This window comes from Ischnura elegans, assembly GCF_921293095.1.
Source record: "Ischnura elegans chromosome 13 unlocalized genomic scaffold, ioIscEleg1.1 SUPER_13_unloc_1, whole genome shotgun sequence".
Lineage (NCBI taxonomy): Eukaryota > Metazoa > Arthropoda > Insecta > Odonata > Coenagrionidae > Ischnura > Ischnura elegans.
This window is the reverse complement of record NW_025791657.1, coordinates 12821708-12834015: the sequence shown is the minus strand read 5'-3', so window position 1 is coordinate 12834015 and position 12308 is coordinate 12821708. Positions and strand designations below refer to the sequence as shown.

Below are 12308 nucleotides of genomic sequence, written 5' to 3'. Positions count from 1 at the left end.
GGTACTCGTCAAGATGATCCTGAAGAATGTCTGCTGTCCGATGCGGATCCAAACCCTGGGCAAGGATGGTGGTGTCATCTGCATACTGATAGAGGTTGGTTTGAGGAGAGGTTGGAGTGTCATTGACGTAAAGATTAAATAAGGTTGGGAAAAGGATGGCGCCTTGCGGCACGCTGGAGGAAATGGGATGGAAAAAGGAATCGGAGGAGTGGACTTAAACGTAGAAAGTGCGGTCAGAGGTAAAGGATTGGATTAATTTGCAAAGGTAGGGAGGGATTTCTAAGTTGATCAGCTTCTCAATCAGGCCCAGGGTCCAGATGCGATCGAAAGCGGCTTCCAAATCGAGGAAAACACAGTAAGAGATTAATTTTCTATTAAAGCCGGAGACGATGTCTTCGACCAGGCGGAGGATCTGATGGGTTTTTGCTGTTCTCTTTTGGAATCCGGTCTGCTCCGGGCGGATGATGTTATTGGCGTGAAGGTATTAGCGGAGTCGGTGATGGATAATGGTTTCGAAGAGTTTTGAGATGGTATTCAGCAAACTGATAGGACGGTAGATTTTGGATCGGATGGGGGTTTATTCGGTTTCGGGATCATTATTACTTTTGCGAATTTCCAAGCAGTTGGGAAATATGAAATAGAAATTAACGTATTGAATAGACGGCTGAGTATGGAAATCATTGGGAGCAGCAGATTTCTGAGAAGACGGTTTGAAATGCCATCAGGACCGGGCGCTGATTTATGTTTTAATCTTTTTAATACGGAACTAATTTCGTCAGGAGTGGTAACTTCCGGCGCAGAGATCGGACATTTTTGCAGGCTGAGCCACGAAGTTCTGCATTCGTCTTCGTTTGGAGATGGCAGATCATTTTTGAAGCGAGTTTCAAGAATTTCCGCGAAAATGTTAGCTTTTTCTTCATCGGACATCGCACGGCTGAATGAAGTGTTTAATGCAGGCATCTGACGGCGTGGTTTTTTCAGCGCTTTTGCTGTTGGCCAGATTGTGCCGTCTTCATGGCGAAGGTATTTTAACTTTTTGTTCCAGACTTCGCTGCGGTGTTGTTTGATGGCCCTTTGAACTCGATTGCGGAGAGCGATGTAAAGCTGACGATCTTCACGCAGACGAGAAAATTGCCAGTGCTTTCTTGCTTGATTTCTTCGTCGGATAAGAAGAAGAATTTCAGCCGGTAGAGCGTCGGGAAGAGATGTTTCTGGAATTTCATAGGCAGCGTCATTTTCGGCGTCTTGGATGATGATGGTAAGCTACTCGATGAATTTATCGGCACCTTTCCTTTTGGTAATTTGCAGAGGATGAAGCAGATGGCAGTTGTCGCCGACCAGACGCGAAAATTTATTGTAATTAATTCCACGCTTGCGGGCAGGTTTTTGGGCAGGAAGGCAATTTACAGTGAACTGAACTGGCAGGTGGTCTGATATCTGGTAATCTATTGCGGTTGAGTGGCCAGTTGGAGAAACGTTCAGTGAAAGAGCAATGTCTAGATCCGTTTCGCAGGATCCGTGGTATAAGAAATGAGATGGCGAGTCAGGGGCAATTATCTCGAGATTTCGTCTCCGCTGCAGCTTTAGGAGCATGTTGCCGGCCCTGTTGTTCGTCTTGCAGCCCCAGCTGATGTTTTTTGCATTCAGGTCGCCGGCGACGATGGTCCGGGCTTTCAAGATGGAATTTAGCGCAGCGATGTCTTCCTTTTTTACCGGTTTCGGCGGCCTGTAGACTGACCATACATGGATATCTCCCAGGAAAGTCTAGATTTTTGCACCGAATGCTTCAATGGTGGTGAATTGATCGGGGAAAGATAATTGAGACGATGGAATAGTGAATTTGACAAGGAGTAATACACCGCCGCCTTTGGAGTCAATCTAATCGGTATTACGAAATAGATATTTTGTTGAAGTTAACCAGGTTTCTTGGATGCAGGCTACATCTACGAAATGAAGATTGAGAAGTTGACGGAGTTCTTCCCGTTTGTCGTGCGAACCGCATATGTTCCAATGCAGGATCTGAAGTTTAGTGGCCGGACCACTAGCCATCACTGGACGCAGGACGTTTGAACTGCGCTGGTGCGCATATGCTGCGATATTCAGCCGTAGCGGCTAAACGCATGTTGGTCTAGAGTGTTTCTTCATGACGGGAATTTGAATAGGACGTATTATTGCTTTGGTTTGATTATCTATGTGTTAAGTGTCTGGTGTTAAAGTGTTCTTCATTGTTTAGGTTATGTGTTCTTCATTGTGTGTTAGTGGGGCCAGGCGAATCGGGTGTTTTGGTCTGCGATGTTTGAAATGTGGGTTGGTTTCATAATTCCAGATGTCGTGTAGAAGTGTATTGTTGGTGTTTGCGAGTGATTTTTCAAATTTGTCTTTAATGTTTGTGAGGTGCTGGTCTAGTGGAGGGATTTTAAGGTCCTTTTGGATTGCTTCATTTCTCACGAACCATGGAGCATTGACCATGCGACGTATAAGTTTGTTTTGTGTGCGGCAGAGCTTCATGAGGTTTGTGTAGTTTGTATTTGCCCAGGCAGGGTATCCGTAAGTTATTAAAGGCCGTATCATGGAAAGGTACAGCGTTCGTTTCGTGCTGATATGAAGCTTGCTTCTTTTGTTTAGGAGCGGGTTTAGCGCCGATATCGCAGCTTGGGTCTTCTTGGTGGCATATTTGGTGTGGGCATTCCAGGACAGCTTGGTGTCGAGCATGACTCCAAGGAATTTTACTTCTTTGGCCTCAGGTATGACCTCCTGTCCGTAGTGGGATGGCGTTGTGTTTTTATATTTGGATCTTCTGGCAAAAGTGATGGCATTGCATTTGCTACTATTAATGGATAGCTTCCATGTGTCCATCCAAGTTTTGACGGAATTGAGGTATTCATTGACATTTTTCGTGGCTACGTTGGGGTTGAAGGAGCGGGAGATTATAGCAGTATCATCAGCATAGAGGAAGGTTTCGGTTTTGGGATTACAGGGCAGGTCATTGATGAAAAGATTAAATAGGATTGGTGAGATGGCGGAGCCTTGCGGTACTCCGGAGGTTATTGGTTTAGAAGGTTAGGAAGCAGAGTTGACGGAAACGTAGAAGGATCGGTTTGAAAGGAAGGAATTTAACAGCTTCTGTAAGTACGTGGAAATGAGAAGGTTGGAAATTTTTAGGGTTAGGCCGGCATGCCAGACTCGGTCGAAAGCTTTGTGGAGGTCCAAGAACACCCCATGTGATTGTTTATGTTGAAGCCATAAATGATATATTCGGCGATCCTAGTTATTTGGTGAGTTGTTGCATGGTGTGCTCTGAAGCCGGTTTGCTCTGGACGTAAAAGGTTTCATTCTTCGATCTCCCTCGAAAGCCGGTTCAGGATACAGCGTTCCAGGATTTTTCCCAAGCAGTTAAGAAGACTTATTGGGCGGTAATTGTTGGGGTCGTGGAGACGTTTGCCTGGTTTAGGGAGTAGGATAATTTTTGCGGTGCGCCAAGGCGTGGGGAAATGGTATAACAGGAAGCTGGCATTCAGTAAGTGGCGATGATATGTTAATTTTTTACTGTGGAGGTTCTTGATGGCCCGGTTTGAGATTGTCTGGTCCCGCTGCAGATCGCAGTTTTAGCTTGGAGATTATTCCTTGGAGTTCGATCGGATTTATTATAGGGAATGGTGGTGCTGGGGTTTGCTGTAGAGATGTGATTGCTGCAGTGGCTTCTTCTTCTAGGTTGGAAGGTAGGTGGTTTTGGAAGGTTGTGGCTAGGTGATCTGCGAAGAGGTTCGCTTTGGAGGCATCAGAAACAGCGGTGACTCCTTGGTGAGTCAGTGGTTTTAGCTGCGAGCGCTTCCCTCTTAGATTCCGCGCTAGTTGCCATACAGAGTGATCCTTGTGGGATATAGACTCTATCATGGCATCCCATTTTTTGGAGTTGTACTCACGGAGCAGGGAGGTGGCACGGTTTTTGAGTGCTCTGTACAAGTTGTGGTCTGACGGGTTCGATCGGTAGGTTCGAGCCCAGAAAGCTGCGGCCCCCAGGGTGCCCTCTTGGCGACGGGTGGTCCCTATCTGCAGTGATAGCTCCTTGGCGCAGCAGATGAGCGGCTTAGGTGAGTTGCCGCACGTAGCGACGGACGATGAGGATAGCCGGGCAACGCCGGTTGGCGTTCTCGGCGGCTTGGAATTTTTGGCGAAAAGGTCCTCTTAACGGCCTAGGAGGCCGATTTCCGTGAGGGCGCTCGACTTCCCTCGGTGTCCTGCTGTCGTGGCGTTGGTTTTTCGACTAAGACCAAAAGTCACGAAAATGGTCCTTTTTAGGTCCTAGACGGCCTTTGCAGGCTGGTGTGGTGACAGGAGGAGTACTCGACTGCCTTGAGGATGGCCGGACAACGCCGGTTGGCGTCCTCGACGGCTGGTATGTTGTCGCCGGTGGGCGATGTTGTCGGCGGTTGGCGCAGGGCGGTTGTTATTGTTGTCGACGGTTGTCGCAGGGCGGATTGTAGCGGCGTTTCAGCTGGCACCGCAGCGGAGAGCACCTTAGACAGATCTGACCAGTTCCTAGCCATCACTGAGCAGCGAAAGTCCTATTTATATTATTTCGTTGATGATTATTTCTGATTTAGGTTAAGTAGAAGGTGCAAGAAGTTTTTTGATTAATCCGGAGAGCCAAGTAGAGATTTTTTGTTTCACGTCCGACGTCATGAAGGATGTGATGAAAGATGGCAGATTAAACTCAAATGCCCGGCTTCGTTGAGGACTAGCGGCAGCAGCAGGAACGGAGACGGAAGGTTGCGGCAAAGGAGGAAAAGAGCTGTCTTGAAAGAATGGCTGACTGATTGGTGGACGGCGGCTATTTCGGAGTTTTCAGCGAAAGTGAGATAATTCGGGCATCTTTTGTAGTTAGCGGGATGGTCTCCGGAACAATTTGCGCATTTTGCCGGCTGAGGCTTGAACAGCTGGCATTCTGTGCGTGAATGGTTATCGCCGCAGCGAACACAGCGGGTTTGCATTCCGCATGACTTGTAAGTGTGTCCATACTGTTGACACTTAGTGCATTGTGGAGGGCCTGGCGATGGTAGGAAAGTCTCAATTTTAACGGCTAATCCGCAGAGATGAAAGATATTTTTATATTTTTCTACTTCTGCGCATGATGGTAGCTTCAGTTCGAATATCGGCAGCAGTCTTACGGGCAGAGCAGGTAAAGAGACATCTGGGTTTTCGCGCTAAAAGCGCTCGCGACGATCGCGTTCCAATTTCAAAGGCCTATTATTACGTAATTGAATGGAATCATCGACCGGGAGGTCTTGAACAAGCAGCGACTCGCGGATTTCATCGGTAGACGTGGCGGAAAGTAGTCCGCGGACAACAAGATAATTATTTTTGTCCTCAGCGAGCTGATACGTATAGTATTCCTATTTTTTTGCAGTAAATAAATTTACGAGAGCACGAAAATCGTCCGAACTGTGGCATTGTATCCAGATTTGCGACCCAGTTGAATATAGACTGGAGGTCTTGAGGTAGCAGTAATGATTGCTCTATTTTTTCCGGCCAATGAGATTGGTCCTTTAAGAAAATAGGGGGAATTTTATATTTCCGTGGAGCATGATGGGCATTTCAAGATTGCTTAGTACTGCGGTCCTGAAAAGGGCCATTTGCAGTAGTGAGCATTGGAGATACATTCAGATTATGCAGATTTTCAGAAGTTTGGTCGCTTTTTTCGGCCTGAGGGGCCATAAGAGGGCCATTTTCGTGCTCAGAATCTAATGTACTAAATCTATTACTAGTAGCAGGGGGGGTGGGAGACATTGAAGGCGAATTCAAGACACGTCTACGCTTTCTGGGCTCTAAAAAGGGTTACTGTGAGGCAGGCTGATCATTCGATTGAAGTAATGGTAAACCAAGTATTGCTCTGACGTTAGGATCATTGAGTTTAAGCAATGGCAGAGTTATTTGAACCAGAGAATCTGTTTTAGGGACTATGCTAGGTGAAAGTAATGCCCGGACTCACCGAGGCAGGAACAGGGGCGGCCGGAACTGGGTTGGTTTCTTTGGGAATGGATGGGCTGGCTGGCGGAGATTCAGGAGAGGAAGGAGGGCTGGTGAGGCAGTCATCATCTTGGGACCACGGTCCGTTGGGCTCGGAATCCCGATTGGCGCGATGCGTCTTGACGCTATTCTTTATTTGAGTAAAATTTGGCGTAGCATCAAAGGAAAAGTAAACTGGCGCGCGAAGCACAAGATAAAATTCACGAAATTGTCGCGGCAACTAACGAAAAAACTCAGTAACAGCAGCTTCCGTAACGGAGGCGACGCTAGTCGACTTGTGTCAATGAGTGGAAAGAAACCAGAGTGGTTGCTAGTGCCTGTCAAGGTTGGACTTGCAGCAGACATTAGAGGATTTAGGCTTCTCTCTGGTGCATGTACGCTTGTGTTGGATGAGGTGAGAACTCTGATAGTAAGACCTGCAGCAAATGTTCAGCAATCATGTGAGTGTACGACAGTGTATGACGAGTTCACTCTTTCTAAGGAAAGGCTTATTGCAAACATCACATGAAAAAGGCTTCTCTCCCGTGTGTATTTGCATGTGATCGTCCAGGTCATACCTACGAGGGCAAGATTTGCTGCAGAAATTGAATGAATAAGGATTCCCCAGAGTGTATTTGCATGTGAAAGGTGAGGATAGATCTCTGATAGAAAGAGTTGCAGCAAATGCTACAGGAAAAAGGTATCTATCCTGTGTGTGTACGACATTGCAAGACGAAGTTGCTCTTTCTAGAGAAAGACTTATTCCAAACATCACATGAGTAGTGTTTCTCTCCCGTGTGTCCCCTAAAGCTTGTCCCCTAGGTGTGTACGCATGTGTCTGTCAAGGATACCACTCTGAGAGAAACGCTTGGAGCATATACTGCAAGAATACGGCTTTTCCCCGGTATGCACACGTCTGTGTCTGATGAGGCAAGAACTATGACAGAAAGACTTGCAGCAAATGCTGCATGAATAGGGTCTCTCCCCTGTGTGTACTCGACAGTGTTTGACCAGGACGCTCTTACTAGAGAAGGACTTACTGCAAACTTCACAAGAATAAGGCTTCTCACCCGTGTGTACGCGCATGTGTTCGTGCAGGCTGCACCTCCGAGTGAAAGACTTGTTGCAGACATTGCACGAATACGGCTGTTCCCCGCTGTGCGTGCGCATGTGAACGGTGAGGTAAGAACTATGATAGAAAGACTTGTAGCAAAGGCTGCATGCAAAAGGTCTTTCTCCCGTGTGTCTTCGACAGTGTATTACTAACTGTTTCTTACTAGAGAAGGACTCACTGCAAACACCGCATGAATAGGGTTTCTCTTTCGTGTGGATTCGCATGTGTTCATTTAGGTTGCGCCTCCGAACGAAAGACTTACTGCAAACTTCACAAGAAAAAGGTTTTTCCCCGCTGTGCGTGCGCATGTGAACGGTGAGGTCATAAGTCCGATAGAAAGACTTGCAGCAAATGCTGCATGAAAATGGTCTCTCTCCCGAGTGTATTCGACTGTGTTTGACAAGGATTTCCTTTGAAGAGAAAGACTTACTGCAAACATCACAAGAATACGGTTTCTCTCCTCTGTGGGTCCGCAGGTGTTCATTTAGGTGATCTGTTCTAAAGAAGCACTTATCACACATTTCGCATGAATAAGACTCCTCTTTTGCATGCTTTACAATGTGCTCACTGAGGATTCTACTTTGAGGGAGAGTCTTGGTGCCCTCACTGCACGAGTAAACTCTCTCCATTGAGCTTCCACATGGCTGATCGCAGCAGTTTCCAATACAAGAGTGCGACTTCAAGGATGCATTTTGTGGGCACAGTTTCTCATCAACAGTACTAATTTCCCTATTTTTTCTCAGACTCTTCCTCTCTCCCATTCTTCCAGAATTCTCTTTAATAGGCCCATTACCTTTTCCCCTCATTCCTTTCCTTTTCATCTTCATCCCTCCCAAAGTGTTGGAGGATGAAGTCGAACATAGAGTATCACTTTCTTCATTTGATACAATGGCTTTGATAGACTCATCTTGTCCCTCTGACAATTGAACATCACCATCTAAATTTCTGGCACCAAGATTAGTTTGGAGGTGTTTGCTGACCTCATCCTTGAAGTTGACTCCATCTCTGGTGCTGAGGAAATGATATGAACTTTCGTTTGATCTGCAACTATTCCCTGGATTTTTGATTATGTAATTACACATCTCTTCCTTTTCTCCAATGAGCGCCTCGTTGCCATTTTCTCTTTTTTCTCTACTTTCGATACAGCCAAGGGATTCTGTGGTATCTAGTGCATCACAACCAACCCCAAAAAATTTCTTTCTGGTTCCAACTCCACTGATTTTAGATCCTTGGATGTCTTTCGTATAAGATTGTCCATCACTAGGAAATAAGCACGATGTTCCCTCACCATGAATACGCGCACTAGACTTTCCCAAGTCTTTATCAACCACATTCCTTCCTTCCTCTGCATGAGATGCTCCAGACTTGGATTGAATGAGTGTCGCTGTGGTTGAGAGGGGAAGACGGCCATAACTTTGATCAGTCCTTACATCTCTTAAAGCCAGCAGGTATGAAGCTGATGATGTTTTCATCTGCGATCTCTCCGGAGCTGGAAGCCCTGAGGAAGAATTTCACATTAACATTATCACAGTTTGATGTGAAACCTGTTGACATTGCACCTACATGATGTTTGAATGCTAGATTTTATTTTAATGATAAAAATGTAGCAATTTTGATCGATCACTAAGTTGCTTTATAGACAAAATACAAAGGGAAGTAAAAACTGTAATTTTTTATCTTTAAACGCTTTTATAATTTTACCAAAAAAGCATGCTTCAATAATTATCTCATATCAAGCTAATGATTGCTTAATTAAAATGGATTATGAGGCCTTTTCAAATTTGCTCATTTGAAAGTTTGAAATGTGAGGAAATTATTGTTTTATTTTTATATTCTAAATTTTCAAATGAAAAATGGCAAACGAATTATCATTGGCTGAATATTCTGGATAAAACCTATACCTGCTAAGTTAATCACTTATCAACAATAACAGTGATTCAATTTTGCGGCATTTCAGATGGATACATATAAAATATTAAGAATTTTCATTTTCCTACATCGTAGGATCACAGTAAACCCATACAACACTTCATTACATAATTATCCAAAATATTTTGTGGCTCCTCAATTTTGATATAAGTGTGACTTTAACAGGCACATCAAATGCCACAGATATATTAGCTAAATGTAATTAATAAGTTTACAGCCAATAACACTCATTCCTTGGAAGTGGCCATTATTTATGAAAAAATTGTCAGAATTCTCTTCACATGTTCTGCAAAAAAGGGGATACATCCCTAAAGGAACACCAAATTTTGTCCACAATCATGGTCATGTCTGATTCATAAGTAAAAGTTATCAGACAGTCTACTTCATTTCCTAATTTCATGACAATCACAGCACTTCGACGATTCCTTTTTTTAATATCCACAACAGTCAAGTATATTTAGCTATATTTTACAAACAACATAATGTGCATTTACATGCTGGCAGATCCAACATCAATCCCAAAGACAACACGATGTTTAAGAGGCATTATCACTTAAACTATTGCTGCTAGTAAAAACAAATCTACGATTTTCACTCACAAATACCACCATACAAAACAATATGTAAGTTAACACAAAGCCACTTATGGTGTTAATGGTAATGGAAGATGTCAGTGTTACTATGTAGCCAACTATGACGATAATGTACTGAGACAAAAATCCTCCCAAACACCTTAAATCGTGTAAAAAGGGACATGGAGTGTGGAAGATAAGCTTATCTACAAAATTTGTTTTTTCCAAGATAAGGACAAATACTTGGTAACAGGGGAAGTCACAATAATAAAAAAATAACCCATAACAGCCATTAGATATACAGTGGAACCTGGATAATTTGAACTTCTTTAATTCGAAATATACTTTAATTCTAATATTTTTCTTGGTCACTAGCAATATATATTCAAACAGTGCTACAAAATGGTGAATAATTCGAATTTATTTGGGATAATTTGCACTTTATGGTGTGTCAAATAAAGGTATAAATTATAATCTGTGACACAAAATAATTGCCAATCTATCATTAAGTGAGTGTAGCGATCATGGCATCGACCTCGTTGAGAAAAACTCGTGCCCATAAAACTTAAGACTGGCTGAAAAAGTTGCTTTGATTAAAGAAGTGGAAAAAGGTGTTAAGAAAGAACTCAGAAAACACGATGGAGCCAAGTGCAGCTTTTCCTAGAAGCACATACAGGAGCTTGTTTTCTTGAAAGCCGATTTAACGTGATTCATACTTCAACTCATTGAATATGTTAGAACTTTTTATAACAGCTGAAAGACTTAATTCGAGGAAAAAGGCAAAAAATTTCCTTTTTTGAAAAACAGATCGTTTTGTTTCATGGTTGCAATCCCACGAGCCTTATGTTCATGTTTCAATATTGTTAGTCAATAAAGTACGCATTCAATGTTTATTATATCTTTGGTTATTGTGATTTTTTACAGTGCATTAAGGCTGCTATACACGGTGAATGATTTCATTGATTGATTTCATTCACTGTGTACAATAGATCAATTCGCAAATGAACCTTCAAGCGCATGATCATTCAGTGAAAATTAGAACATGTTCTATTTTGCTCGCATGATCCTGTGAACGATCAGGTAATCATTCTGCATGATCATTCACCGTGTATAGTGGACTTTATTCTATGACACCTTGTCTAAACATATATGATTATACGTTGACAGTGCGCAGCCATTCAGATGTTGCCTTAGGGCATTTTAAGGTCAGAATAAAACTGATACAATGCTTTACTTTGTAGTTTGTTGAAATAAATATTTCTGTTTTAAGGTTACTTTTACATTGTTTATAGGCATTAGTCAAGGAATTTATACTTCAATAGTGTCAATTTAATAAAGAGTTCTTATTGGAAAGAAGAATTTTTATTTTTTGTGCTTTTTATGAAGGATCACTTGCAATCAAATTTTTGGATAATACAAAGTTTTTAACTGGTCCTTTGATGTTAGGTTTATCCAAGTTTCACTGCACTATCATCAAAGTAATTTCAATATAATTTAAATCGTCAAATAGGGTTTGGTTTGAAAACAATAACATTTTAAATCCAAAGATGATTTCTGTATGTGGGGTGTGGCAAGGTTAATAAAACTATTAGCTTGAAACATTAGCCGAAAAGAAAACTTCGTGTGGATTCAAAACTACTGATCATAGGCAGATCTATGGGGAAGGCATGTGCAGTTACAAAAAACCCTCCATTGTAAGAATTATTAGCTAATCCTATAGAAACCTCACCTGCTGCTTCCGCTGTAGACTCAACGGCCATTCCTAAATTTTCAATGAACTCTCCATTCTCATTTAAGGTAGGCTGAAAGTAAGCAATGGAATTCTAATATTCAGCAATGCACAGAGAAGATTAAATTTAATAAATAATGAAGGCAGCTTAAGTATTACATAACTTAATAAAAGCTGGTAGCATATTTCCACAACATTTTAATGTATTTGGGCTCACTGAGCCATCCTCTGGTGTAACAGGCCGAAACATATTGAATGCATTAAAATACTGTGGAAAAGTGCTACCAGTTTTTACTTAAATACATCCTACTTCCACCATATAATGCCTGAATCTGTTGACCTTATTCAAAATATTACATCCCCAAAAAGCGGTTAAATATAGCTGTCGTGTTTGGTCTAAAATATCAAGGAAAGGCCAATGTAGTACACCATTGGAAAAAATGAGTGCTTGCTAAAACCATATTTAAATTATTTACACTTTTAACGTTTTTTGTTGAAAATTTCGAAATTTCAAGACAAAATGGCGAACAGATGATATCAACCAATTTTGAAAAAAAAATCATATCTGTAATACCCACCAGGGTACGCAACTTTTTCCGGGTATTACGATTTGCTCCTAAAAAAGTGGCAAAACGAGGCACCCTAATGGGCAACATCATGCACGGAAGATCTGATATTGGATACAGCTGTCGTGGAATTTTCAAAGCAGATGACTGGACGTTTGCTGCAGTGGACATGAGCGAAGGGAAGTGACTGCTGATCTAGCCATTTTCGGATGCATTCAGGCCCAGCCTGTCACTCCACTTAGCAAGACATTAGGGCAACTCCTCAGCAATTACGCCCCACCCTGCCACTCTTTTACCATCATCCTCACCACAGGAGTCCATTGGGAAGTGGTTACATTACCACTGGTTTTTGAAATGATATACTTTTCTGCATACTACAATTTGTTAATCTT

The 12308-nt window shown here is 42.6% G+C and overlaps 2 protein-coding genes across 2 annotated transcripts in view; one reads left to right on the top strand and one right to left on the bottom strand.

Annotated features, from left to right (window-relative positions):
* Positions 1-4189, top strand: part of LOC124172076 (zinc finger protein 271-like) — a 36231-nt gene extending 32042 nt beyond the window's left edge. The window contains exon 5 of the mRNA XM_046551483.1: positions 3992-4189. Coding sequence (XP_046407439.1) covers positions 3992-4189 — 198 coding nt within the window. The remainder of the gene's footprint in view (positions 1-3991) is intronic.
* The window catches only part of LOC124172075 (zinc finger protein 211-like), a 44511-nt gene continuing 35820 nt past the window's right edge, over positions 3618-12308 (bottom strand). The window contains exons 8-9 of the mRNA XM_046551482.1: positions 11351-11423; positions 3618-8618 (exon numbers count right to left, since the gene is read on the bottom strand). Coding sequence (XP_046407438.1) covers positions 6811-8618; positions 11351-11423 — 1881 coding nt within the window. The 3' untranslated portion in view covers positions 3618-6810. The remainder of the gene's footprint in view (positions 8619-11350; positions 11424-12308) is intronic.